This window comes from Canis lupus, chromosome 7 (assembly GCF_011100685.1).
Source record: "Canis lupus familiaris isolate Mischka breed German Shepherd chromosome 7, alternate assembly UU_Cfam_GSD_1.0, whole genome shotgun sequence".
Lineage (NCBI taxonomy): Eukaryota > Metazoa > Chordata > Mammalia > Carnivora > Canidae > Canis > Canis lupus.
In genome coordinates, this window is record NC_049228.1 from 41,340,958 (window position 1) to 41,365,709 (window position 24,752).

Sequence of the window (24,752 nt, forward strand, 5' to 3'; positions counted from 1 at the left end):
CCCCATGCAGTGTATTTTAAAAGTAAAGTTAGGGGCATTGGGTGGTTGAGTCGGTTAAGCCTCAGATTCTTGATTTTGATTTGGTCATGATTGCAGGGTCTTCAGATGGAGCCCCAGGTCGGCACCACTGGGCATGGAGCCTGCTTGGGATTCTTTCTCTCCCTCTCCTCCTCCCCTCTCTCTAAATATAAATAGGGGCTCCTGGGTGGCTCAGTCGGTAGTGTCTGCTTTACCCTCAGGTCATGATCCCCACGTGGCTAGCTCTCCGTTTTTTGGGGGGGGGAGTCGGCTTCTGCCTCACCCTCTGCCTGCCGCTCAGCCTGCTTGTGCTCTCTGGTGAATGAGTGAATTTTACAGGAAAAATTAGATGTGACAAACTGAGTAATGTGGCAAAGCTTTCCCGGGAAATGCCACTTTTCCTTTTCGCAGTTCCAGGAGTATGCGCTTCCGTTACCGGAAATCCTGAGATAGGGAGCTGGTGTGTGTGGGGGGTGTTCAGGTGTTAGTTCTTCGGTGGTGCGCGAGGCTGAGGTACAGTTTGTGTGCAGGCGGCATGTGCAACTCCTTAGCGGAGCCTCACACCAGGCAAGTGCAAGGTCCTCAGCCGGCCCCCAACGGCCGGGATCCGCCCTAGCTAGCTCCAGCCCTCAACCCCGGCCCTGCAGCCCCACGCAGCGTCTCCGTGGACCCCGCCAAAGCAGGTCCGCCCGAGTGAGGGCGCGCGTCTTCCGCATCTTCGCAGCACCAGTTCCAACCCGGCAGCTGCCCCCACGGGGTGATGAACCTACTGCAACCGCCGAACGACCGTCCCCGGGCTGAGTATCCATCCCCGCAAACTACCCCCGAGGGGCCGCTTCTTCGCCGCCCGTCGACCCGCCCAGGCAGCCTTGCGCGCTGCCTGGAGCTTCCTTCCCCAGCTCTGGGACCAGGACTAGCTCAGCGTTGCAGCCAGTGCTGCGCTCGGCGTCCCGAGGGCTGGCCAAGACGATTCCCTCGCATCCCGGGGGCTGCAAGCTAACCGGAAATAGAACCGCCCCGGACCCCAGGAAACTGGCGTTCGCGGGCGAGCTTCCGCCACATCCGCTGAGGACAGAGCGCCTCCCCCACGCCTGGACTTCCGGGTCCACGTGCGCCTCTATGGTGTCCGCAGCCTAGAGGGACCGACCGGCACTTCCGGGAAGATGGCGGCGCACAGAACGGGCGACGCACGTGTTCGCGCGGAGAGGGCCCCGCGGTGACGGTAAGTGGCTACTGCGCCCCGAACGGAGTCAGTCGGAGCCTGGGCTCAGGAGTGAAGGCGGGGCAGGACAGTGTCCTTGGCCGTTGGAACTACGGCATGAGGAGGGAGGCCAGGGTCGGGGTAGCGGCCCTTTGGAAGCGCTGTCAGATGGGTGGTCCTGGGACCCTTTTCCAGAAAACTCAGGTTGATCAGAAAGGGGACGGTTCCAGAGAACGCGCTCGCAGCCTTCCCGGGCCCGCGGGGCACCGCGTGGGGCCTGGTTGCTTCTGTACAATTACTGTGGGCAGTCAGCTGAAGCCGCCCGGATCTGGGTCGTACCGCTGAGCGCATTCCACTCCTGCATTAAGTGCACGGGGTTGCGGAGTAAAGCCCGACCCTGATGCGGGGCGTGTAGTTCCGAATGACTGCAGTGGTAAACCTCAAGGCGGGCAGCGCGAAGAGCTGTGAGAGACCAGTTCTGGGATGCCTGAGATCCTGGATCTGCAACTTGCCAGCTCTTTGCTTTGGGCAAATAATAAACTTATCTGTGATTTCTTCTGTTAAGTGTCGGTAATAATATTTCCTAAGGGGACTGTTGGGAGGATGAAATCAGACGATCTGTGTAAAGAGGTTAGCAGGCTGGCATTGAGTAAATGACTTTTAGACACTGTTGTTATTACGAAGATCTGGGGGCTGATGGATGAGAGATAACTTCCGGGAGGAGGCCGAGTTTTGAGGCGCCCTTAAAAGGCCCCAGTGTTCGAATTTTACATTTCTTAAAATTCAAGAAGTAAGATAGAGCAGTTTCTTCGCTTGGCTTTTTGTTGGGATTCTCAAGGTACCTGGTTTTTGGGTGATCGTTCTTCATAGTAGAAATGTGAACAGAAATATAAGTCATCCTGAATTTGCCTGCTCTAAATACCAAGCCAGAATGGGCAGCATTCTTAAGCCTATACATATATTTAGGAGAGGTGACTTCAGCTGATGTGGCTGATTAATATCATGTTCACTGGGCCTTCTTAAACACAAATGCAAGTTTTACCCTAAAGAATTGTCACATTGGGAGGCTTAGGGTTACTCCACTAGTGCCATTAATCCTTAAAAATGGTCTGCAATCCCTGTGATGAGTTACCTTAATACAAGTTAACTTTAGTGAGTTAAGTCAGCAGTGGTGGTCTTAGTTTTGTGTGTCTCGTGTGATAAGCTGGATAATGCCATTCTGGGCTCCCAAAGGAGAAGCGCCTAGATGACTAGTAATTGTGATGGGATGGAGGCCTCGTTGGAGGTGGGCAACCTGGGCTTGTATTCCGGCTCCATCTCTTATTAGCTATGTGACGCAGGCTTTGTTTTCTTTGCTTGTAAAGTAAAGGTAATTGTTATCCACAGGACTATCAGGATTAAATAAGACAATACAACAGTATGTGTAATCAATCTGTGATGCATGAAATGATCAGTGAGATGGACAGTTTCAAAAGGGGTGTTCCAATAAGAGTGAAGAGCAGCAGTGAGGAAGAGGTGCAGAGCCCCCACACTTGAGGTGACAGCCCTGGAGCATCGGTATGAGATAGGGGCTCCGCTGAGTATTCTTATAACTCAGGTTAAAAATCTCTTATCACCTTTTTTTACATGGCAGTAAATCTAGGGAGCTGTTAACCATGTCGTGGCAAAGAGCAGGGCTGTGCCGGCAGGCCATCTGGTTGACCTGGAGCAAGTCACGTTTCCTCATTTGTGAAGTACGGATGATAATACTTTCCTGAATGCAAAGTTTAGGAACCCTTTCTGGGCTAGGAACATTAAACACTCATGTGGTGAGCTCTCCGTAAATTTGGGTGTTATTAGTAACACCAGTCTTACTTGACTTTTCAACATGCTGATCTCTGTGGTCAGCAGGGAGCTCTCCCAAAGACCAGGCCTCCTCCCTTTGTCTACCCCACACTCAGAAAAGAATTTTTATGAGACCAGTCAGGATGGATTGGATGGACGATTTGGGCATTTTCTCCTTTTCTTTTAAAGGGATGATAATGGCCTCTTCTCTGGTGAGGGCCTGAGGATAGTGACTCTTCTCTCACCATGAGTGCCACCCCAGAGATCAAGAGTCGTGGGATGAAGTTTGCTGAGGAACAGCTGCTAAAGCATGGATGGACACAAGGTCATCCCTGGGGGGCCCCTTCCACATCCCCCCAACTCCCTGTCCACCTTGTGGTCAGGTGAACAGCGTCATCTGGGGCTTACCCGTAGTAGTCCATTCACCTGGAGGAGGAAAAGCGAGTTTAAAGGGCAATTTGCAGAAGACAATTTCTAAGTTTCCGGAAAATGGTTGGGTAGAAGAAATTTGATAGTAGGTCATGAGAGCAAAGTGATCGGGGGGATAGGGGAGGGAGGAAGGGTCATGACTTCTGAAATAATCATGAAGGAAAAGACGGCTTGGACTCAGACAAAGGCAGGGACACTGTATGGAGAGGTGCCAGAAAGTGGGACTGGAAGGCATCTGCCAGGGATGGAGCACACTTGGTGTGTGGTGTGGCGAGGAGTGGCACATGGGATGCCTATGAGGGCTCGGGGCAGGCAGCAGAATAAACCCAGTCACTCACTTTCCTGCAGGCAAAGGCTTGGGCCGGAACGAGAACGGCATCACCCAGGCCCTAAGGGTGACACTGAAGCAGGACACTCATGGGGTAAGACTGGGAAGGCATGGATGGGACATGAGGCCCCGAGGACAGGATGGGGCAGGGACAAGTCTTGAGCTCATTCTTATCTGGCAGGTGGGACATGACCCTGCCAAGGAGTTCACGGACCACTGGTGGGATGAGCTTTTCAACAGGACTGCAGCCAGCTTGGTTGTGGAGGCTGGGCAGGTATGGGGTGCTCATGGGCATGTGGGGGTGAGGGGCACACCTGTGTCACTCGTTCACTGACGCCTCCCCATAGGATGGAGTACGGATAAAGCGTCTTTCAAAGGAAACAGGCCGTCATAATCATCCCAAGCCCAACTTGCTGTATCAGAAGTTTGTGAAGGTATTCGGGGCTGGGAGTGAGAGAGTCCCTCATTTTTCCTTCCCTGGCCTCCCCCAGGGCCTGAACAATGGCTTCATGTGCCTTACCCATCCTTACCTGTTGGAGAACAATCTTAACATGGTCAGTCCTGTGACCAACCTTGCTGTTGCTTGCTTAGCCTGCCCAGACCCTCTGCTAGAATTAGATCTTCGGGTCTCCTGGATCCCTGCCTTCTGCTGAGGGCAGTGATGGGTGGGTGGTGGGGCGGGAGGGGATGTCCAGTCCAAAGGACTTAGAATCCAGAGGGGACCTGAGAGATTATCTGACCCATCCTCTATTTTGCAGTTGTGGTCACAAGCAGGGAGAAGTGGCTTGCAGACAGGACCAGAATCTGGTGCTTCAGACCCCTACTTACTAGCATAGCAATAGAAGGGAGCTAATGTTCAGTGATCATCTGTTATGTGGGTCTTCTATGTTATATAGCAAGTTTTTCTTGTTTCTCCTCCTCCTTATGGCCATCATCCTCTCCTGCCTGATTTCATTCACAGCCTCATAGCCAGACCCCTCACCCTTTCACTGTCCACCCCAGTCAGTTCACTGACCCAGTGACTAGAATGCTAACAGATTTCACTAGGACTCTGGCTCATCCTTGACCTAGGATGACAGTCCTGATGTGTCAGACTGGCTCATAGGGCCCTGAGGCCTTGACCTGCACTCACCCCTTTCCGGACCTCTAATACTTTTAGCCAGGTGGAATCAGATTCTTCTGAAAGTACCACCTCTTTTCACCTGCAAGATTTTGCACTTCCCACTCACTGCCTGCAACAGTCTGCTGCCTTTCCCCCTTTTGAGAGGCCCATTTTGATGGTCCTCTAGAGCTCACCAAGTTCCTGAAACTTCTTCCCCAGACCCTGAAGTTGGATTGGTTATCCTCCTGTAGCACAGGCAACACTCTGCATCCTTCCTTCACCCCACATGTAGATTCCATATGGGCTATCTCATTTGTGTTCCACTCTTTATCCTCAACCCATTGGTCCATAGTAGGTTCTCAGTCTGCTTTTTTTTTTTTTTTTTTTTTTTTTTTTTTTTTAAAGATTTTTTTAATTTTTATTTATTTATGATAGTCACAGAGAGAGAGAGAGAGAGGCAGAGACACAGGCAGAGGGAGAAGCAGGCTCCATGCACCGGGAGCCTGACGTGGGATTCGATCCCGGGTCTCCAGGATCGCGCCCTGGGCCAAAGGCAGGCGCTAAACCACTGCGCCACCCAGGGATCCCTCAGTCTGCTTAAATAAAAGCACTCCAGGGACACTTGGATGGCTCAGTGATTGAGGATCTGCCTTCCGCCCAGGGCGTGATCCCAGGATCTAGGACCGAGTCCCACATCAGACTCCCTACGTAGAGCCTGTTTCTCTCTCTGCCTGTGTCTCTGCCTCTTTCTCGATCTGTGTCTCGAATGAATGAATGAATGAATGAATAAATAACATCTTTAAAAAAATAAAAGCACTCCACCGCAGGTGTGGGGGAGGGCGGTGAGAAGCACCATCTTAATTATCAGTAGCACAGGGAATACACCAGGTGGACCTGGTACACTCCTCCATCCCTTGTTCCCACCCACTGGGCACCCTCCAACCCTTGCAGCTGCAGCCCGCCTCCTAAGTTGGAAGTAAGCAGTGGCCCACCTCTCTGTGAGTCTGCAGGGAGCTGTCTTGGGGGCTGGCAAACTTGTGCCTATGGCTATCAATTCCTGGGGGGGTTCTGGGAGGGAAGGGGGTTTGGCAGTGGTTTGGAATCAGCTTTATCTACCCCTGTGATCACCCCTTTTAGACAGCCACACTGACTTCAGGTGGGGAGAAGCCAGACAAGGACTTGGAGAGCCACAGTGATGACGACAACCAGGAGCCCAAGCCTCCAAAGATGTGAGACCTCATTTCAGTGCTGGGGGCATGTGGAAGGAGAAGCCTTTGAATATCAAGAGAAAGGGCCAAATCTCAGGCCTGACTGGGCTTCTTTGGCTGGAACTGTGTTGTACTCATTTTTGTATACCCTGCACCAAGAAAGTGCCAGGTCCTGAATGGGAACTCAGTGTTGAGGGAATGTTTTAGAGGGCAGGAGGGGTCAGGCCTTTGCAAGAACTGGTTTTGATTCCTGATCTTCCCCCAACAGCCTGACTGATGAGATGCTGCTCCAAGCCTGTGAGGGGCGCACAGCACACAGGTAAGTAGTGGTCAGCTCCTTGGGCTTCCTTCTCTTCTGCCCATCACAGGTCCAGCCCTGAGAATGGTCTGTGCCCCTTCTTGGCATTTCCTGCCCATCCCTGAGGCTCCTGAGAATAGGCAGCTCCTCCCCATCCAGAGTTGCCTGCATCCAGAGGACTATGCCTCTTTTTGCCATACCTTGCTTTGACCTGGGCCCCTTTTGTTTCAGGGCTGCTCGTCATGGAATCACGATGAAGGCTAAGCTTGCTCGGTTGGAGGCCCAGGAACAGGCCTTCCTGGCTCGTCTTAAAAGCCAGGACCCTGGGACCCCTCAACTGCAGTCTGAGAGTAAGCCTCTCAAAAAGAAGAAAAAGAAAAGGAAGCAGAAAGAGGAGAAAGCGGTCACAGCAACCACCAGAAGTGCAGAAGAGGAGTGCCCAGAAGAGGCTGGCCAGGCCAGAAGCAGGAAGAAGAAAAGACGGCAACAAGAAGCCCAAGAAGAAGCTGGGATAGACGAGAGGGAGGGAGCAACCGTTGGTAATGTGGATGCAGAGGTGGCAGAAAGGAGCCGGCCTGCAGAGTGGGAGAGCAGAGAGCAAGCTGATGAGCCCTGCAGGAAAAGAAAGAGGAAGGGCTCGGGGGTCTCAGATGGAGGGGCAGGCAGCCAGGAGGCCACAGCCAGCACAGGGACAGGGCAGGCAGAGAGGTGGTGGCAGCCAGAGGAGGGAGACTGGAACAGAGAGGAAGACGAGGAAGGGGCTGCTGTGGGGGCCAGCAAAGCAGCACATAAAGCACACCGAGATGGGAAAAGCAGGAAAATCAAGAAGAAAAGCCTGCAGCCCCAGGAGAAAGAGGAGGAAGTCAGGAATGAAGGACATGAGGAGGGCAGCAGGACTAGGGAGGCAGTGAGCATAGTGCACACCAGCTCCAGCCACAGAGGTGAGAGGAGGTGGCAGGAAAGAGCTGGAGTCAGCCCTGACCAGACACCAAGAAAGAAGAAACAGAAAAAGAAAACCTGAAGGTCAGGTCAAGGTGGGGCTCTTCGGATTCCTTTTCAGGAGCTAAAGCCTCAGACCTGAGTCGACACAGGTCCCCTGTACCCTTGCAGTGAAGAGGGCCCTCCCAAGGAGGATGCTGAACTCTGGAACTCCAGCTGCTCAAAGTTGGGTGTGGACATGGTATTGTCTGCAGTTTCTAACCCTGACATGGAAAACTCAGGAGCCTGGCAGTGGTAGGATGCAGTGCTCTGGGGCTGTGGGGATGAGCAGGCAGATGCCCTCTGGAGGGACATCCTTGTTTAAGACAGCTGCAAACACAGCAAGTGTAAGATAGAATCCGGCCCACAGGCTGCCAGCCCCAGCACTGTAGTACACAATTCAGCATCAGCTCCGGTTCCCAGCCTGGGAACATCCTGAATACAACAAATTAGTTTCCTCGAATGCCTCCAGAGAAATTACTATTTTCATTGCCCCCAAATGCCACAGCCACCTTCCTTGCCCATTTTGTTCCCTCAGAGAGGTGGCACCGAATCTCAGTGTTGCTTTCTGACTTCTGCCACCCATTAACCATTATTGCCAAGAAAGTTCCCAGGACTCCACAGCTCTGGAGAGAGCCACTAAGTCTTTATTGGGAAGAAGCCCATTCATCTTCCCTCACTGAAGACGGTAGACACACTCAGTGTCAGGGTAAGGTGGCAAATTCAACTGGTACTTCTTTTCTAGAGCAGGTGGTACAAAACGACCTCCCAGATAGTGGTAGCGACCAGTGAATTGGGTTGCAGACTTTTTGGGTGCTGTCAGGGAGATGAGCAAGTCTGGCTGGATCCCTCCAGAGTTTCCCTTCTCCACATCCCATCCTGAAAAGAAGGTGGTATTCAGGAGAGGAAAAGGCCAGATAGGTCTCTATCTAGAGCAAGATACCTTGCTCTACCCTAGTTCTGAAGGAGTGGGAGGCCCTGTGTCGCCACCCAAGAACTTGCATCCTTGAAGCTCCATGTACCCACACAAGGTCACTCCTAAACTCTGCTCCCTGGCCCTTTTGGGGAATCCATAAAGCAATGTTCTGCCCCTCTAGACACACCTACCTTTAACTTAGGCCTGAGCCTTGCCTATCTCAAGACAGGGCAGGGCTGCATCCACATCCTCATCCCCACTCTCACCCCCACCTTCCTTGGACACAACACCTGAAGGAATGTCGATGCTTGCAATGGGCACAGTGAGCCCATCCAGGACACTCAGGATGGTGCGGAACGGCTCTCGAACATCACCTTTGAAGCTGAAGCCAAAGATGGCATCCACCACCAGCTCATACAGCTCATCAATCAGCATGGGCTGTGGAGCAGAAAGGGGAAAGCACGTCAGAGCCAGGTGCTGCACAGAGTATCCTCAACAGGAAAGGGCTGTCCTCTGCATGCACTATTTGCAGAAGCATAAACACTTCATCTCATTCAGATGGTATTCTGGGGCCTAGACATCAATGCAAGTTGGTCACTGATTTAGGCTGAGTCCAGACACGCTTTCTGTTCTCAGTGCCTGCCTGCCACTGAGAAGGTATAGTGTAGGACCACCTGAGGCTGGGACTCCGGACAAACCACTTGCCTTCTCTGGACCATCTCAGTCTCTTCATCTAAAATGTGTTAAACTTAAAAAAAAAAGTTCTAGGGATCCCTGGGTGGCGCAGCGGTTTGGCGCCTGCCTGTGGCCCAGGGAACGATCCTGGAGTCCCGGGATTGAGTCCTACGTCCAGCTCCTGGCATGGAGCCTGCTTCTCCCTCTGCCTGTGTCTCTGCCTCTCTCTCTCTCTATCATAAATAAATAAATAAATCTTAAAAAAAAAAAAAAAAAAGTTCTTTCCTATCCTTAAGCCCATGTCCCTGCAGGAAGGGTTTTTAGGATGTGGCAGTCACTTCAGCCCTTGAAAAGTGGATGAGTGCAATCCGGGTGGCTCAGGAGTTTAGTGCTGCCATCAGCCCAGGGCCCGATCCTGAAGACTGGGATCCAGTCCCACGTTGGGTTCCTTGCATGGAGCCTGCTTCTCCCTCTACCTGTGTCTCTGCCTTTCTCTGTGTCTCTCGTGAATAAATGAAAATCTTAAAAAAAAAAAAAAAAAGGACAGCATGTTTACTGCTTTCAGGACAAGACCTGACCTCGCAGGGAAAGGTCCTCCTGCTAGGAGTCCACCCTCCAGGGGAAGGTAAGCAAGTGAGCTCGGCCTGAGTACTTGAGGAAGAGCAGAACATGCGCCGTGTTTCTGGAAGACGGCACTCAGCTGGCACCACCTACCTCTGGGGGCATTTCACCGAGGAAAGGGATGTCCATTTTCTGACACTGGGTCACCAATGCGGTGAAGAGTGGCTTGTTCGGCCTTTTAGGATAATAAATGGTTGGCTGGTAGCCCTGGAGGAAAGGAGGGGGTCGTTGGAGCCCAGAGCCCAGAGCCCCCGCCGCCCTGGCCCCCGCCCACATACTCACAAAGAGCTTGAGGTGCCGAGCGCAGACCAGGCCGTCTCCTCCGTTATTTCCAGGTCCGCAGATGACCAGGACCGCGGGGGGGCTCCGGGACATGGACGTGGGGGGGTAGGCCTGGGGTGGGGGGCCGGAGGGGGGTTAGAAGAGCTCCGGGCCAGACTAGCGCGCTGTCCCCGCCACTTGCCGTGCCCAGGCCACTGACCTTAGCAATGGCTGTGGCGCAGCTCAGCCCAGCCAGCTCCATCAGCTGGTCCACGCTGAACTGGTACTCGTTGAACAGCTCCTCGTCCACCGCCTGGGCCTCCTCCTGGCTGCGGACACCCACGGCCTCAGTCTCCGCCCCCGGGCGCCCGGCGCGCGGCCCGGCCCAGTCCCCGCCCCGGAGCAACCCGCCGAGCCTCGCCTACCTCAGGTACTTCACCGCCGGGCTCGCCATGCCTGCCGGCTCCCCGCCGCCGCCCGAGTGTGGTCGCCGCGCCTCCCACCACGCGGACCCCGCAGGGCAGGCTCCGGCCCGGCCCGGGACCCGCCTCAGGCGCGAGCCGGCTGCCAGAAACCCGAGCCCGAGCAGCGCTCGCAGCGCGGACATGAAGCTCGCCCGGCGCATGCGCAGCGCCGGCAACGCCCCCTGGAGGTGGGGCCGCAGGCTCGCCCCGCCCCCTCGCGCGGGCGCGGGGCCGCGCACTCCCGGGGCCCCGGCGCTTTGCTGAGGGCCGCGTTGGTAATAGTAGCTCCTCGGTCGCGGGCGGCCCCTTAGGGGCCGCTGGTGGCAGGGCGGGAGGCCCGGGGCCCGGCCCTGGGACTTCCGGCGGCGTGGACCCCGGCACCCCTGCCTCCAGCGCCCTGCAGCTCGCGTTCTCCTTTACGCTTTAGGCCGGGCTGCTCCCGCGACTCGGTCCTCACCGGAGGGACAGCGTGGTGGGAAGGAGGGGTTCCCCATCCCAGCGGGGCGTTAGAAACGAACGGGCTCGGTGCGGCGGAGCCGGTGCCCAGGCGCTGGGTCGTTTGTGCACCCGACCCTGAGCAGGTGGAGTCCTCCGAAGGAAGGAGGCGTCGTGCCGCGGAGCAGGGCTGTGCGGCCAGCGAGCAGCGAGCAGCAAGCAGCAAGCGAGCGCAGAAGCTGGGAATAGCTCAGCCCCGGGGCCGGCTGCACTGCTGTGTACGTGTCGTTTAGGGCCCCCGCCCCAACTGTTTTGGGGGCCGACCTGCCTCAGCCCGCCAGGATCGCACGCTGCTGCATTTCCTTAACCGGACGGAATGCCCATCCTCCTTTATCCAGGTTATACCTGTGGCGAGGTGCCTGGCCGGCTCAGTCAGGAGCCTGCGGCTGGTCATCTCCGGGTCGTGTGTTCTAGTACTTAGAATCTTTTTTTTTTTTTTTTTTTTTTTTAGATTTTATTTATTCATTCATTCATGAGAGACACACACAGAGAGAGAGAGAGGCAGAGACACAGGCAGAGGGAGAAGCAGGCTCCATGCTGGGAGCCCCACGTGGGACTCGATTCCGGGTCTCCAGGATCACACCCTGGGCTGAAGGCAGCGCTAAACCGCTGAGCCACCCAGGCTGCCCAGATTACTTAGTATCTTAAAAAATGAATAAAAGTAATCTCCACACCCAAGGTGGGGCTCAAACCCATGATCCAAGAGCAAGAGTCGTAGGCTCTTCTGACTGAGCTTTCCAGGCAACCCCCAAAGACTTATTTCTAAAATACAGGGTGGGCACGCCTGGGTGGCTCAGTGGTTGAGCGTCTGCCTTTGGCTCGGGGCTGATCCCAGAGTCCGAGGATTGAGTCCCACATCGAGCTCTTTGCATGGGGCCTGCTTCTCCTGTCTCTGCCTCTCTCTGTGTGTCTCTCACGAATAAAAAAATAAATAATCTTTAAATAAAATACGGGGTGAAGCATGCTTTTTTTGAGATGACATTTGAATATTTACATGTACCATGTGCTAAATGAATCAGTTCATCTTATCCTCGTGGCAACCCTGTTATTCCCATTATTCCCATTTTACAGATGAGACAACGAAGATTCAGAGATATTGAATGACATGCCCAGTGATACAGTGGTAACTGCTGGTGGTAGAGGTAGGGTCCAAGCAGCTTGATCTAGAGTCTGCACTCTAAACCATTACTGCACTGCCCCCTTCCCAAGTGCGGAAATATGTAATTAAAGTGCTGTCGCTGCTGACTTCATTCTGAAGAGATGTGAGAGTAAAATAGTGACACAGATATACCCCACTGCGTGCTCCCCAGAATGCATAAGACAACCACATGAGGGCTATCTCCAGGAAAGTGGAGCCAAAGACCTACTCCATCTCATTGCTGCCTTTCACACTTCTAGAGTTTTCTTCCAGGGAAATGCCTTCAAAACTAATCTAGGAAGGGCACATGAATTGAGCCCCTGCTGAGTTTCAGATGCTTATAGAAATCGTCCTATCCTATGACATGTTTTCACCCTCACATTATAGATGAGGAAATTGACTAGCACAGGGAAGTCATTTCCTAAGATAATATAGCTATTAAATGGTAGAGCCAGTGACAGTTGATACGGGGTTGGCCCGACCAAATGGCAGTATTCCCATGGCAGATGCTGCTACTTGTCCCTCAAAATCCATTCTCCTCTCTTCCTTTGGCAGCAGAACCCCTGATTTATCTGGTCACGTGGCTGCCTAGTTTAACACTACACTTTCCAGTCTCCCTTGCAGCAGCTGCACATACATGTGATTACACGCTGACCAATGAGGTCTGAGCAAAGATGACGTGCCATGTCCTGCCTTTTAGAAAACGTGTTTTCCAGCACTTCCTCTTTTTCTTCCCCTGGCTGGGAGGAAGGTGCTCTGGCGCAGCCGGGCAGCCATTTTAGGCCAGGGCATGGGAATCCCGTGTGGAGGACTGCAGAGCGGCCCTCATACTTCCCAGCTCCGAGCTCTGAGCTCCAAGAAGCCACCACATTGGCTGGGGCTGCTTTCTTTCTTTCTTTTTTTTTAAACATTTTATTGGGGGATCCCTGGGTGGCTCAGTGGTTTAGCGCCTGCCTTTGGCCCAGGGCGCGATCCTGGAGTCCTGGGATCAAGTCCCGTGTCAGGCTCCTGGCATCGAGCCTGCTTCTCCCTCCTCCTGTGTCTCTGCCTCTCTCTCTCTCTCTCTCTGTCTATCATAAATAATAAATAAATATTTTTTTAAAAAAAACATTTATTTATTTATTCATGAGAGACACAGAGAGAAAGGCAGAGATACAGGCAGAGGGAGAAGCAGGCTCCCTGCAGGGAGCCTGATGTGGGACTCGATCCTGGGTTTCCAGGATCAGGCCCTGGGCCAAAGGCAGGCAGTAAACCACTGAGCCACCCAGGGATCCCCTGGGGCTGCTTTCATAAGAGAGGAACAAAGTTGTCTCGGCTTACAGGCACGGTTACATTGGGCTTTGTTACAGTAGGTGAACCTGCATCCAAATCAAGACATCTTGAACCCCTGACAGGATTCCAAGGAAGGTGAGCAGTTGTGTCCCCAGCTGCTAGCTCCATGCTGAGCCCACAGTAGGTCCTCTACAGATATTTCAATGAATCCTCAAAATCTCATGGTGAGGTAAAGTAGTTCACAGTGTCGTAGAAGCCCTCCCCTCGGACAGGACTAGGAATGAATTATTTTATTTCAACTTAAAACAAAAAAGTAGGAGCAGCCCAGATGGCTCAGCGGTTTAGCGCCGCCTTCAGCCCAGGGCGTGATTCTGGAGACCCGGGATCGAGTCCCACGTCAGGCTCCCTGCATGGAGCCTGCTTCTCCCTCTGCCTGTGTCTCTGCCTCTCTCTCTCTCTGTGTCTCTCATGAATCAATAAATAAAATCTTAAAAAAAAGAAAAAAGTACATTCATTTGCCATCTGTCCAAGTGTGGCCAGGGTCTTCTCTTTGAGGATGGGCCCATGATTGGAGCTCCCCATCCTTCCTCCATAAACCTCTTTACAGATTGCCTATAATTTCCAGTCTGCTTCCTTAAGCTGGAACAACTGATGGCATGTTTGGAGCAATCTGAATGCAAAATTCATCTAGATTTTTACTATTTTGCCCCAAGATGTTATCATTGTCTTGCTCACATCTAATTCAATAGTAGTTTTTGAATTGACTTACCTTAATCAAGACCTCTAAGGATTCAACTTCGTTTTCATACAAACAGTGCTTGTTTTCACACTTAGGTCATCAATTTATATAATATTTAATTAAAGCACAAAGTACACTTACATATGGCATAAGCACATTTGTTACCAACACAATCAACTCTTGGTGAACATTAGCGTAAGTAGGGGATAGCAGAACCACACAGCATTCTAGAGGGTGCTCACTGTGCAGGTTTGAATCCCGGCTTCCCCATTCACTAGCTGTGTGGCCTGGGAGGAAAGTCATTAACCTTTGTGCTGTCTTTGCCTCATCTGTGAAAGGGGGTCATCTGCTGCGAGGACTGCAGGAGAAAACATGCGTGAAGCACTCAGAGCAGGGTGTGGTGTGTGCTGAGTGATAATCATGCCTTACAAAACATGGTGGCCACTGACAGCAGCGGTCCCAATGGGCCTGAGGCATTGCCTCCCCCACCCACAAGGAAGTGGAGAAAGTGGAGCACATCGGTGGGTTAAGATGCATCCTCTGTAGTATTAGATCCTCATTTCCCCTTCAAGAAGATGGAGGTCAGGAGACAGTTCACAATGGCAAAATGTCCTGACTACTATGTCACAGCCAAGCTGACAAGAGCCTTCGCAATCAAGAGGTTTGGATCAGGAAGGAAAAAAGGGGAAATTCACTGTCCACTTTTCCTTTTTCTTTTGCCCATTGAGTCTGAAACTCCCAACAAGGAGCAAACTGCACACCTTGGCACCCAGACTGCAAAGGCCCTGTTCAGCCTACACAGGAGCCCACTGTTTGGCGATGTTACATCACCTGCCCTTAGAGCACTGAACAACCAGGAAAAGGCTTGGTCCTGGAAACCCCTAATGTTTGTGCGTCAGGGAGGTACCAAGGAGGCCACGTTCACGGTCAGCTGAGTGGGGTCATATGATGGCACAGAAGCCAGACTCGGTGGGTCTCCTCTGAGGGTTCCCACTGGGGGTCTCCCTGGACCAGCTGGATGACCTGCAGGAGGCAGAGAGGGGCTTGCCAGTGGGGCTGGCTGGGGAAAGAGCAGAGGGCAGCTTCCCTGGCCCTTATGTCAGGTGCTGGGCCCCAGGGCAAGAGGGGGAGGCCTGAGCGTTCACCCCAACCCTCAACTGTGTTGAGGTCAGCAGGATTCTCCCTCTCTGGGAGGCATCCAGTCAGGCTGCACAGGAGACCGGGGACACCCCAGACTTCTAGAACTGGGTGAGTGCTGTTCTGATTGCTCAAGGCTAAAGACAAACAGGCTCCAAGCACCAGATCCCCCAGGCACTGGGCCAAACTTCCTCCCAGTTTTTTTTTTTCTTTAAAGATTTTATTTATTCATGAGAGACACACAGAGAGAGAAGCAGAGACACACAGGCAGAGGGAGAAGCAGGCTCCATGCAGGGAGCCCGACGCGGGACTCGATCCCGGGTCTCCAGGATCACACCCTGGGCTGAAGGCGGCGCTTAAGCCGCTGAGCCACCCGGGCTGCCCCCAGTTAGTTGTTTTTTTTTTTTTTTTTTTTAAGATTTTATTTATTTATTCATGAGAGACACGAAGAGAGAGAGGCAGAGACATAGACAAAGGGAGAAGCAGGCTCCATGCAGGGAGCTCGATGTGGGACACAATCCCGGGACTCCAGGATCACACCCTGGGCCAAAGGCAGGCGCTAAACTGCTGAGCCACCCAGGGATCCCCCCTCCTCCCAGTTTGAATGGTGATCATGTTCCCTTAAAAGCATCTGAAGCCACAACCCCCCACCCCTTTTATCTATCTCCAGGCCTCCTCTGCTTCCCCAGGAACCCACCTGTTGGCTTGGGGGCCATTGGGCACCAGAGTGCCAGGCTGCTCCATTCGGAGGGGGCGTTGGCCTCCAAGTGGGAGATGGGCCCTGGGTCCTAGACCTGGGTGGGGAGGGACAGGCACATTTGTCACAGGCCTCTCTGCACCGAGAACATGGGGGAAAGAGAAAGCTTTGGGAGAAGAGCAAGGGTGGTGGGTGTTGGGATGGGTGCACTGGTCACTGACTCAGAGGGAGCACCAGAGACTACACTCTGTACAGGGCAGGTGTTCAGAGCAAGCCTGGGGGACTCCCTGCTGCTTTGGGGAGAACACTAGACAACATCAAGTAGCCAAGAGCTCTGCCCCAGATGGCAAAGCCTTTGAGGAAAGAGGCTGGTAAACAGTGAACTAGGGCAAGAAAATCACCCCATACTTGGCATGGAGTAGGCTTTCAATGAAACTTGGTACTCTAATTGCAAAGTTCTAGAGGCTGGGAAAGCCACGGAAGCCAGGAGGCAGAGGTGACTGTGGGAGGGTTTGGGGAAACTGGCCAGGGCCTGGAGACATGACCTGGGCAGGGGAGAGGGTCGTTGGGCCTAAGCGGCTGTTGGGATCCTGGCTGTCCAGGAACCGAAGGGGCTGGGACAGGGAAAGTGCTCCCATTTTCAGAGAGAAGATGCCCAGCTGGGGATGGCCTTCTCCCACTCACACTCCAGTCTCTGTGCCCAAGATGTCACAGGGACATCCGCCGGCTGCTGGTCTTCTCTCTCCTCCTGGCTCTCCTCGTACGCTTCTTCTTCCCACCTACCCCAAGACCTGGAGGGACAGAGAGCAGGGGGGAGAGCAGAACCTAGGACAGGTCCCCTCCTCTGTGGGGTGCCTGCAGGTCCCAACCCCCCCCCCCCCACCAGGCAGTTGCACACCTCCAGTGTACCTCCTCCCCTACGCTGGAGCTCTGGCCCCACCCCACTTACCTGTGCCACACTTCCGCTCTGCCCCTTCCCACCCCAGCTGGGGGCCCGGCCACCCCACCTGGAGCCTGGGGTCTCCCTGGAGCCGAAGTCTGGGAATGGTGGGGAGCAAAGGAACCAGTGAGGGGTGTATCCATGGGCATATGTTCCCTCCACAGGCCATGCCCCACAGAGACAGACATGTTACAGACTGGGTGTGCCACCCAGCTAATTGTAGAAACCCACGGAGAGATCTGCACTAGCGACTCTCAAATTAGAATCAGGTTCTGGGACCATCAGGCCTGGCTGGAGCCTGGTCTCCACCCCACCCTGCCTGGGGCCTCTGGTGGCAAAGTCACAGAAAGCTGGTGGCCGCCTTCAGATGGACCCCAGCTCTTCTACCCCCCCACCCATCCAGTCTTCTGCCTGGACTAGACTAATTTAATTTTGCTTGCAAATTATAAATAGAGTATCCTGGTCTTTAAGAGAAGACATAAACCTCATTAAATAAACAGAATAAATATTAAGGTATAATTTAAATTCCTGGGTGGGAGGTTGGTTCCCTGAGATATCTCAAGGTGAGGAGAAATTGGACCTGCTGAGAGGCTAGGAGACAGAGAGAGGGTTGTGGGGAGCCAGAGAGGAAGAGGTGGAGACCCACACAAAGAAGCACCCACCCAGGATGGCCTGGGAGGGGACCCTCCCTGGAGCACTGCCCCCACCCTGTGGCCTTTTGTGGAACTGCAGCCAAGGACTTAAGGGTTTCCACCTCCTCCAGGTAGGGCTCAGCGTCCTTTTCTTTTTTTTTTTTTTTTTAAGATTAAGATTTTATTTATTTATTCATAGACACACACAGAGAGAGGTAGAGACACAGGGAGAGGGAGAAGCAGGCTCCATGCAGGGAGCCCGATGTGGGACTTGATCCCGGGTCTCCAGGATCACACCCCAGGCTGCAGGCGGAGCCAAATCGCTGTACCACCCGGGCTGACCTAGGGCTCAGCGTCCTTGATTGCATCCCTTGGCTTCAAGTGCTTGGCTAGTTACCACTCAGGCAAGGAGCTGGCACAGCCTAGTCCTGGGAGACGTGCCACAATCCCCCGGCCCCCTTCCCACCTCCCCGGTGTCCTTGGAAAAGTGATATAGGTGTCCCCTCTGTGGGCTTCAGGGCAGAGTAACACACAGGGGTTCTCCGGTGCCGCATCTCTGCGGATGTGAGCTGTTTACCACCACTCCTTCTCTGGTCACCTCTCCCCACCCCCAGCTCCTCGTCTCAGGTGTCACCTCACCAGGCTGTAGGTCGGGACAGGCCCCGCCTGGGCCAAGTGGGTTCTCATGGCATCTGCCAGCTTGGCCACCAGCCGATCCCGCACAGAGTCTGGCTCCTTCTGGAGAGTGGGTAGAGAATGGGGGATGGGAATGCCTGGGCTAAGAGCTCCTCTGGGGATTGGAGAAGCAAGAGACTGGAGAGGGGGAGGGAAGGCGGCTTTGTCTTCTCTCTACCCCACCCCCGGGCTCTTGCAGCACCCTGCTACCGCCAGCCCAGAACTGTGGACAGAGACCAAGGCCTCCTCACAACAGTGCCCTGGGACCTAGCCCACGGTGTGCCCGATACATGTTTGCTGAGTGGAAGGATGGCAAGAAGACAGAAGGCAGGACTGTCAGCAGAGGAGGCTTCCTGGAGGCACAGCAGGAAGAGTGGGGTTCTGGGGTGGGTGGTCCTACCTGACTCCGGGCCAGTGCTTCCTTATAGTACCACAAGGCCTGGTTGTGCTGCCCCAGCCTGGCTGCTGCGGCCCCCAGCCCCTCACAGGCCTGCCACTGCCCCTTCGTGTCCCCTGGGGAAGAGAGCCCAGGAGGTCCTCTCATGGGTCCCTGCATCACCAGCCCTCCCTTCCAGCCATACCCCCATCGGCACCCAGGGACCCTCAGCCTGGGCCCTTGCCACACCACCTGCTAACGCCTCACCAGTATCCCGGGCAGCCTGTAGGGCATGCAGGTAGTTGTCTCTGGCTGCTCTGTGGTTCCCCAGCTGACTCAGTGCAAATGCCAGGCTGCCGAAGCTGCGGCCCTGCTCCTGCCGCTGCCCCACGGAGCCTGATGACAGAGCCGGCCCCATCATAAGAGGGGTTTTTGGCTGCAACCAGGGGTGGCTCCCAGGAGTCCCGGTGCTCAGCCGTGGCACACCTCCAGGTGTACCACAGACACCTCCACTCTCAATAGCCTCTCTTCAGGCCTGAGTGCATGTGTCCCTCCCTGCCCTGCCCCGCCCCTCACTAGTATGAGCCATGCAACAACCCTGCCAGGCAGGCAAAGCAGGTGTCAATAGTTCTCCTCTTACCTGTGTGGAAACTGAAGCTCAGAAAGCCACAATGAATGTCAAGTCACACAAGCATTTGGTGGGAGGAGGCGCTGGCCTCACTTCAGGCCTCCTCTTCCTGCTGGGGCTCTTCCAGCTGCCCACTGCTGCCTCCCCAATCCCAGGCCTCAGCCTCTGAGCCCTCAACCCCCTGTCCCGCCTACCTACCCAATCTCCCACATTCCCAGCCCTTACCCCCTGCTTCGGGACTTCCTGGTCCCATGCCCGTCCCTAAAGGTCTGTCCACTCTTGGGCCTTGAGCCCCGGCTGGAGCCTTCTCTTAGTCCGGATCCCCTGCTCCGGGCCCTGGTACCCACCATGCAGGTCAGCTGCCTTCCGGTGAACATCCCGGGCTTCCTGATAGTTGCCAAGGGCGCTGTGGGCTGCTCCGAGGTTTGTCAGCACCATGGCCTCCTCTCCTGGCCCCCGGCACAGGGGCAGAGCCCGCAGGAAGGCCTCAGCTGCTAGCGAGAACAGCTGGAGCTGGGAGTAGCTCAGGCCCAGGTCGTTATAGAGCTGCCCTGAGGGTGTGGCCAGGGGCACAGATAGCCAGGTCAGATGCTGCTGAAGCTGTATTGTACGGCCCCCTGTCCCACTCTCCCAGGGTCCTCCAGCCCCCTACCCTGTATGCACCCCACCTCTCTGTATCTCCTGGTCTGAATGTCCCCAGACCCCACACCTCCTCTGCCCAAGGGCCTCACCCAGCAGTCCCTGCTCAGGACTCCTCTCAGCAAGCCTCTGGCTCTCCTCCAGCACCTGTACTACGTCACCCACCCCGTGTTGCCCACTCTTCAGCATACAAGCTGCTGCAGCCCCCAATGCCAGGGCTGCATCCTGGGGCTGCCCTGCTTGGACGTAGGCCTGGCTTGCTTCCTGCAGACAGTGGGCTGCTAGTGCAGGCTGTCCCAGAGCCCGGTAGCAGGCTCCCATTTTTGCTTGGGCCTGCCCCTGGTCACCTAATGGGTGGTAGTGACCCAGGGCCCTGTGGTACCAGGCCAAAGCTTGGGGCAGCTTGCCCAGGGTCTGGTAGGCCAAAGCCACGTTGAAACATTGGTCCCCATGACCCCTGCCCTGCGCCTTCTCTTCAGGTCGGGCTCGCAGGAGCAGCTTGAGGCCTCTGGCTGGGTCCCCTGTCTCCACATAGGCGGCCCCTAGGTTGAAGGCACAGGCCCGGAGAACAGAGGTGTCCTGAGTTTGTGGGGCCTCAGAGGCCAGGATGAAGGCCCTCTGGAAGCTGGTCAAGGCTTCATGGTTCCGGCCAGCCAGTAGGGCTCCATGGCCAGCCCTGGTGAGGGCTTGGATGCTGGCCTCTTGCTGTGGCCACTTTTGCTTCTTCTTTTTCTTCTTGGAGGTTGAGGGTTCAGGCTCTTGGGGGACATCTTCAGGGTTGGAGAAAGACATAATGCTAACAGTGGGGAGCAGAGGGGTCAGTGTGTCACCCTTGGCTTCCTCCAAAGCAGGATCCCTGTGGAGTAATTCAGCCCTACCCCTGCCCTGCTGTGATCTCTGCCATCTGACTCTATGTCATGGATCCTGCTGGGCGCCATATCAACCCTTACTCCAGTGTTCTGACTCATTCTCAGTCTTTTGGGAACCAGGTCAAGGAACAGCTCCCAGAGAGCTTCCTCCCTCAACCATCTGTGTCTTTCTGGGCTCCCAGAATGCCTCACACCCGTGTCCTTTATAGCACTTGTCATGCCAGGCTGAAATTGCTGACTTTCTTGTCTATCTCTACTAGATTTGGAGGAGTATGAGGGTCTGGCACATAGTAGGTCCTCCATAAATGTTCATCGAATGAGATGGGCACAATAATGCGAATGTACCTAATGCCACTGAGCGGTGCACTTAGAAATGGCTTAACAAGGAGTGCCTGGGTGGCTCAGAGGTTGAGCATCTGCCTTTGGCTCAGGTCGTGTGATTCTGAGGTCCTGGGATCAAGTCTCATGTCAGGCTCCATGCAGGGAGCCTGCTTCTCCCTCTGCCTATATCTCTGCCTCTCTCTGTGTGTCTCTCATGAATGAATAAATATTTTTTAAAAATGGCTTAACAAGGTAAAAGTCATGTTATATGTATGTTACCATGATACAAAAAAAATCCTCATTAGGATGCCCGGGTGGCTCAGAGGTTGAGCGTCTGCCTTTGGCTCAGGGTGTGATTCTGGGGTCCTGGGAGTGAGTCCCACATTGGGCTCCCCATAGGAAGCCTGCTTTTCCCTCTGCCTATGTCTCTGCTTCTCTCATGAAAAAATAAATAAAATCTTTTAACTAACTAAATAAAATAAAAAATTTAACCCCCCCCCCAAAAAAAAAAATCCTCATTGAAGGAATAAACAAACAGACAGGTGAACAGAGCACATGCAGGGCCTCACCCCCATCACCTCCTTCACACTGTTCTCCCATGGACACCCATCCGCTCACAATCTGGGCACTCCTGCGCCTGATCTCAAGGTGTAGATCAAGTGGGCTCAGCAGACACCTGGTGAGCGCCTGCTGCATACCAGGGGCCCGCAGGGCACTAGGGATACTAAGCTGGGCAGGCTATTGAATTGGCAAGGATTTGGCTTTCAGGAAGGAGGATGCTGCCTTTCATTCACTGCCCACTCCCTATCTCAGGAGACCTCTTTCCCCATAGCTGGCCAGTCTGGTCTCACCAGCACCTGCTCTGGTCTCAAATATGCTTCCCTCAGCAGTATGTATTTCCTATAAGGGTCTCTCCCCTAGGAAGGCAAAGCCTCTTCCTGATTTCTCCTCCCAGGAGATGGGGGAAGGGGTGGCAGACTCAGGCCTGGTCTCTCAGCACCTCCTCTTTTCTTTGTCCTTCCCCCTGTTTTGTTTTTTTTTTTTTAAGATTTATTTATTTATTCATTCAGAGAGAGCGAGAGAGAGGCAGAGACACAGGCAGAGGGAGAAGCAGGCTCCATGCAGGGAGCCCGATGTGGGACCCGATGTGGGACTCGATGTGGGACTCGATGTGGGACTCGATGTGGGACTCGATCCCGGGTCTCCAGGATCATACCCCGGGCTGCAGGCGGCGCTAAACCGCTGCGCCACAGGGGCTGCCCCTTCCCCCTGTTTTTTAGAAGAGGCAGGCAGAGGTGATTGTCTTTTTAAATAAATTTCCCTTGCAAGTAGGAATACCAGGAATCCTGCCTTCAAGGCCCTCCTTCCTGGGGCATTCTTGGCTACCCCCATCAGGCCTTGGGGCCCAGCCACGGGAAGACTTACCTCCCTCCATCTTCTCTGCTCTCTGAGGCTGGATTTCTGGAATGGTCCCTTTGGCTTGGGTTACCTGGCCAAGCTCTGAGCTCAAAGCCCTGGGGTTACCAGACAGTCAGGTACCGCCCTCCACTCCAGGGGGATTTTTTGATGGACAGCTCAGGTGCCCTATCATAGTGCTGAATCACTGATGGCGGCTGGGGGCACAGTTACCTGGATTCCATTGCCCTTCCAGCCCCACCATTCCCCACCTCATCCCTGCACACACCCCTCAAGTCCTGCACTGTGAGCAGGGAATCACAGCATGATGGCTTGTTACTAGTTACAACCTCAGGGATCGTCTCTCCCATACTCTCACTCTACGGAGGAGGGGAATCAGAAGCAAATGGGACTTGACTGAGGTCACAGAGCAGCCACCGAGCTGGGATCAGACCCCAGGTTTTCTGATTCCTGGCTAATTAGCCCAGGGTTCCTTCCACCGTACTATGATCACAAGCTGTAACAAGGACTGTCCTAGAAAGAACCCTTTCTCACACACACGCCCAGAGGCACATACCTACACACTGTGCTCCTGTGTGGTACATCTCACATTTGGGAATGGGGTTAAAGGTTGATGGTCAGGACAGCCTGGAGATCAGAAGAGTCTTTCTGCCCCTGAATCTTCTTCCCAAGCAGAGCTCCACGTTCTGCTTAATGAGAGGACAGCAGATCCCAGGACAGTGGGCACCTATTGTACTAACTCACCCAGGGTGGCCTGGAGCAGAAAGCCAATCTCCTCCTTTACCCTGGGGGAGAGGGAGCTCTCTTTTAAGTAGAGAGGCCTTTGCCAGAAACAAAGTTATAGGAAGTAGCAGGGCTTCCTTGCACTGGCTAGTGTGCCCGCACAGTGCTGGGTGCCACAGATGGGGCTTGTGTCCAAGGCAGGCTTTCTCAGCTGCCTGCAGCTCCTACCCACGGGCTGGCCTCCAGGATGCCACCACCATATGGCCAGGGCCAACACTCAGCTCAGTCCCTGGCCACTTGGTAGGCTTCCCTTCCGGGGAAAGGTTTGGGGAGGGTGCAGGGACTGAAACGACTCTCGCTGAGGTTCCAATGACCTCTCAATGGCTTGGTGATCATTTCTGAATGATTTGCTTGTTTGATTTCCACTTTATCTGACATATCCTTGCCACTGTCTCCTCACTTGGCTTACAGGATCCACTGTATCCTGGCTCTTTCTCTTCCTCTGACACTTCCTTCTCTGTCTCCTTTGCTGGGCCCTCTGTCTACCCCTTAAATGCAAATAGTTTCCAACCCTCTGCCCTTTGTTTTTTTCTTACTTTACATACACTTTCATGAACATTCCATCCACTCGTCTGATTTTCACACTACTGATCAGCCAATAATTTCTAAACATATGTCTCTAGACTTGGCTTTTGTCCAAGCGACATTCCTGTTTCCTGCTATCTGCCCATCCCCCATTCCCAGTGTTCACTGGTTCACCACCAACTAGTCCAAGAGCTAGAAACATGGGAGGCAGCCACGACCTCCCCTCCTCCAGCTTATTCCTACTCGTTCTACCTCTGAGACTTCTTCCCTGCATGCCCTCTCCTCTGCAGCATCCTAGCCACAGCCGTGGAGGTGGTGGTAGCACGTGGTGGTAGGGAACTCAAGCTTGAAGCTACACTATCTGAATTTGTGTCTTGGCTCCACCAGTTTAGCTGTGTGACATTTCTAAGCCTCATTTCCCTCATCACTATAATGAAGATAAAACAAGATGATGCTAAATATAGTACCAGCATACCATAGACACTCAGTGCATGTCATTGCTGTGTGTGGTATCTAACCCCAGCATGTGAGAAGTACATCTCTCCTCAGGCCCTGTTTCCAGTCCCTGTTGCACTGGGATGGAGAAGACAGTGTGAGTCAGTTTGGTTCACCCCCTCCCTTCTCCCAGGGTGGAGGCCAAGTTGGAGGGAGTATGGGATGCTACAACTTGAGAGGGAAGGCCCATTGAGTCCTTAGCCATCTACTTACTCTCCATCTGGCCCTCTCAGGCCCAGGAGCCCTTAACCCAAGGAGAAATGGGGGTAGCTCGTCCATGTACTTCCTTTCTAGCTGGGGTCGGGGTTTCTGTACATCAGGGCCTTGTTAGCAACTGTTCCTTGTCAGGTCTCAGGCCCATGGCCTTTCCAGAAAGCAGGGAGTGGGCTTCTATCACCAGCAGTCTAGATTCCCTCTACTTTCCTGCGTGGTGAGCAAAGGGGAGCCACTCTCTACAAACCCCACAACTCCCACAGTTTTGTCTCAGCCCTGCATCTCCTCTGTTCCTCGGAAGGTTTGGATGATTTCTGTGTTCTACCCCTCTGGTGCCTCCCCTGAGGCTATGAGCATAGGCTGCAGCTTGACTGGGGCACTGGTAGGAGGGAGGGAGGGCTAAAGGAGAAATACCAGGTGGGGGAAGCCCATTAGGTAA

At 54.1% G+C, this 24,752-nt stretch overlaps 3 protein-coding genes across 5 annotated transcripts; 1 reads left to right on the forward strand and 2 right to left on the reverse strand.

Moving 5' to 3' along the window:
• Positions 1 to 635: 635 nt before the first annotated feature.
• GPATCH4 (G-patch domain containing 4) lies at positions 636 to 8,077 on the forward strand. Of its 2 annotated transcripts, XM_038543001.1 has the most exons (8): positions 726 to 1,240; positions 3,233 to 3,368; positions 3,821 to 3,894; positions 3,982 to 4,074; positions 4,148 to 4,234; positions 6,040 to 6,131; positions 6,379 to 6,429; positions 6,640 to 8,077. In XM_038543001.1, the coding sequence occupies exons 2-8, from the start codon at positions 3,290 to 3,292 to the stop codon at positions 7,427 to 7,429; spliced, it is 1,266 nt and encodes a 421-aa protein (XP_038398929.1). In that variant the 5' UTR covers positions 726 to 1,240; positions 3,233 to 3,289; the 3' UTR covers positions 7,430 to 8,077. The 2 variants fall into 2 exon arrangements, with proteins under 2 accessions (XP_038398930.1, XP_038398929.1); XM_038543002.1 differs by lacking the exon at positions 4,148 to 4,234 and having other exon boundaries at positions 636 to 1,240.
• On the reverse strand, positions 8,012 to 10,501 carry NAXE (NAD(P)HX epimerase). The gene is made up of 6 exons (XM_038543003.1): positions 10,285 to 10,501; positions 10,080 to 10,188; positions 9,881 to 9,991; positions 9,692 to 9,805; positions 8,593 to 8,740; positions 8,012 to 8,265 (listed from the first exon to the last, which is right to left on the reverse strand). Exons 1-6 carry the CDS (start codon positions 10,482 to 10,484, stop codon positions 8,063 to 8,065), a joined length of 885 nt encoding a protein of 294 aa, XP_038398931.1. The 5' UTR covers positions 10,485 to 10,501; the 3' UTR covers positions 8,012 to 8,062.
• Positions 10,502 to 14,066: 3,565 nt separating this feature from the next.
• Positions 14,067 to 22,625, reverse strand: TTC24 (tetratricopeptide repeat domain 24). 2 transcript variants are annotated; one of them, XM_038543005.1, is made up of 10 exons: positions 22,307 to 22,625; positions 19,784 to 20,461; positions 19,400 to 19,603; positions 18,692 to 18,820; positions 18,449 to 18,561; positions 18,013 to 18,111; positions 16,751 to 16,839; positions 16,486 to 16,592; positions 15,802 to 15,898; positions 14,067 to 14,990 (listed from the first exon to the last, which is right to left on the reverse strand). In XM_038543005.1, the coding sequence occupies exons 1-10, from the start codon at positions 22,314 to 22,316 to the stop codon at positions 14,909 to 14,911; spliced, it is 1,608 nt and encodes a 535-aa protein (XP_038398933.1). In that variant the 5' UTR covers positions 22,317 to 22,625; the 3' UTR covers positions 14,067 to 14,908. The 2 variants fall into 2 exon arrangements, with proteins under 2 accessions (XP_038398933.1, XP_038398932.1); XM_038543004.1 differs by having other exon boundaries at positions 19,784 to 20,487.
• Between the last annotated feature and the right edge of the window lie 2,127 nt (positions 22,626 to 24,752).

What these genes read in the sequence shown, in the direction of transcription:
- NAXE (XM_038543003.1), bottom strand. Translation starts at nt 10,484, where the DNA reads ATGCGCCGGGCGAGCTTCATGTCCGCGCTGCGAGCGCTGCTCGGGCTC. An exon ending in TCGGTGAAATGCCCCCAGAG is followed by an intron (nt 8,741 to 9,691) that starts GTAGGTGGTGCC and finishes TCTGCTCCACAG; the next exon opens with CCCATGCTGATTGATGAGCT. An exon ending in AAGCATCGACATTCCTTCAG is followed by an intron (nt 8,266 to 8,592) that starts GTGTTGTGTCCA and finishes CCTTCTTTTCAG; the next exon opens with GATGGGATGTGGAGAAGGGA.
- TTC24 (XM_038543004.1), bottom strand. Translation starts at nt 20,483, where the DNA reads ATGTCTTTCTCCAACCCTGAAGATGTCCCCCAAGAGCCTGAACCCTCA. An exon ending in AGAGCGGAAGTGTGGCACAG is followed by an intron (nt 16,593 to 16,750) that starts GTAAGTGGGGTG and finishes CTGTCCCTCCAG; the next exon opens with GTCTTGGGGTAGGTGGGAAG. An exon ending in AATGGCCCCCAAGCCAACAG is followed by an intron (nt 14,991 to 15,801) that starts GTGGGTTCCTGG and finishes TGCCTCCTGCAG; the next exon opens with GTCATCCAGCTGGTCCAGGG.
- GPATCH4 (XM_038543001.1), top strand. Translation starts at nt 3,290, where the DNA reads ATGAGTGCCACCCCAGAGATCAAGAGTCGTGGGATGAAGTTTGCTGAG. An exon ending in GAGCCCAAGCCTCCAAAGAT is followed by an intron (nt 6,132 to 6,378) that starts GTGAGACCTCAT and finishes TTCCCCCAACAG; the next exon opens with CCTGACTGATGAGATGCTGC. An exon ending in GAGGGGCGCACAGCACACAG is followed by an intron (nt 6,430 to 6,639) that starts GTAAGTAGTGGT and finishes CTTTTGTTTCAG; the next exon opens with GGCTGCTCGTCATGGAATCA.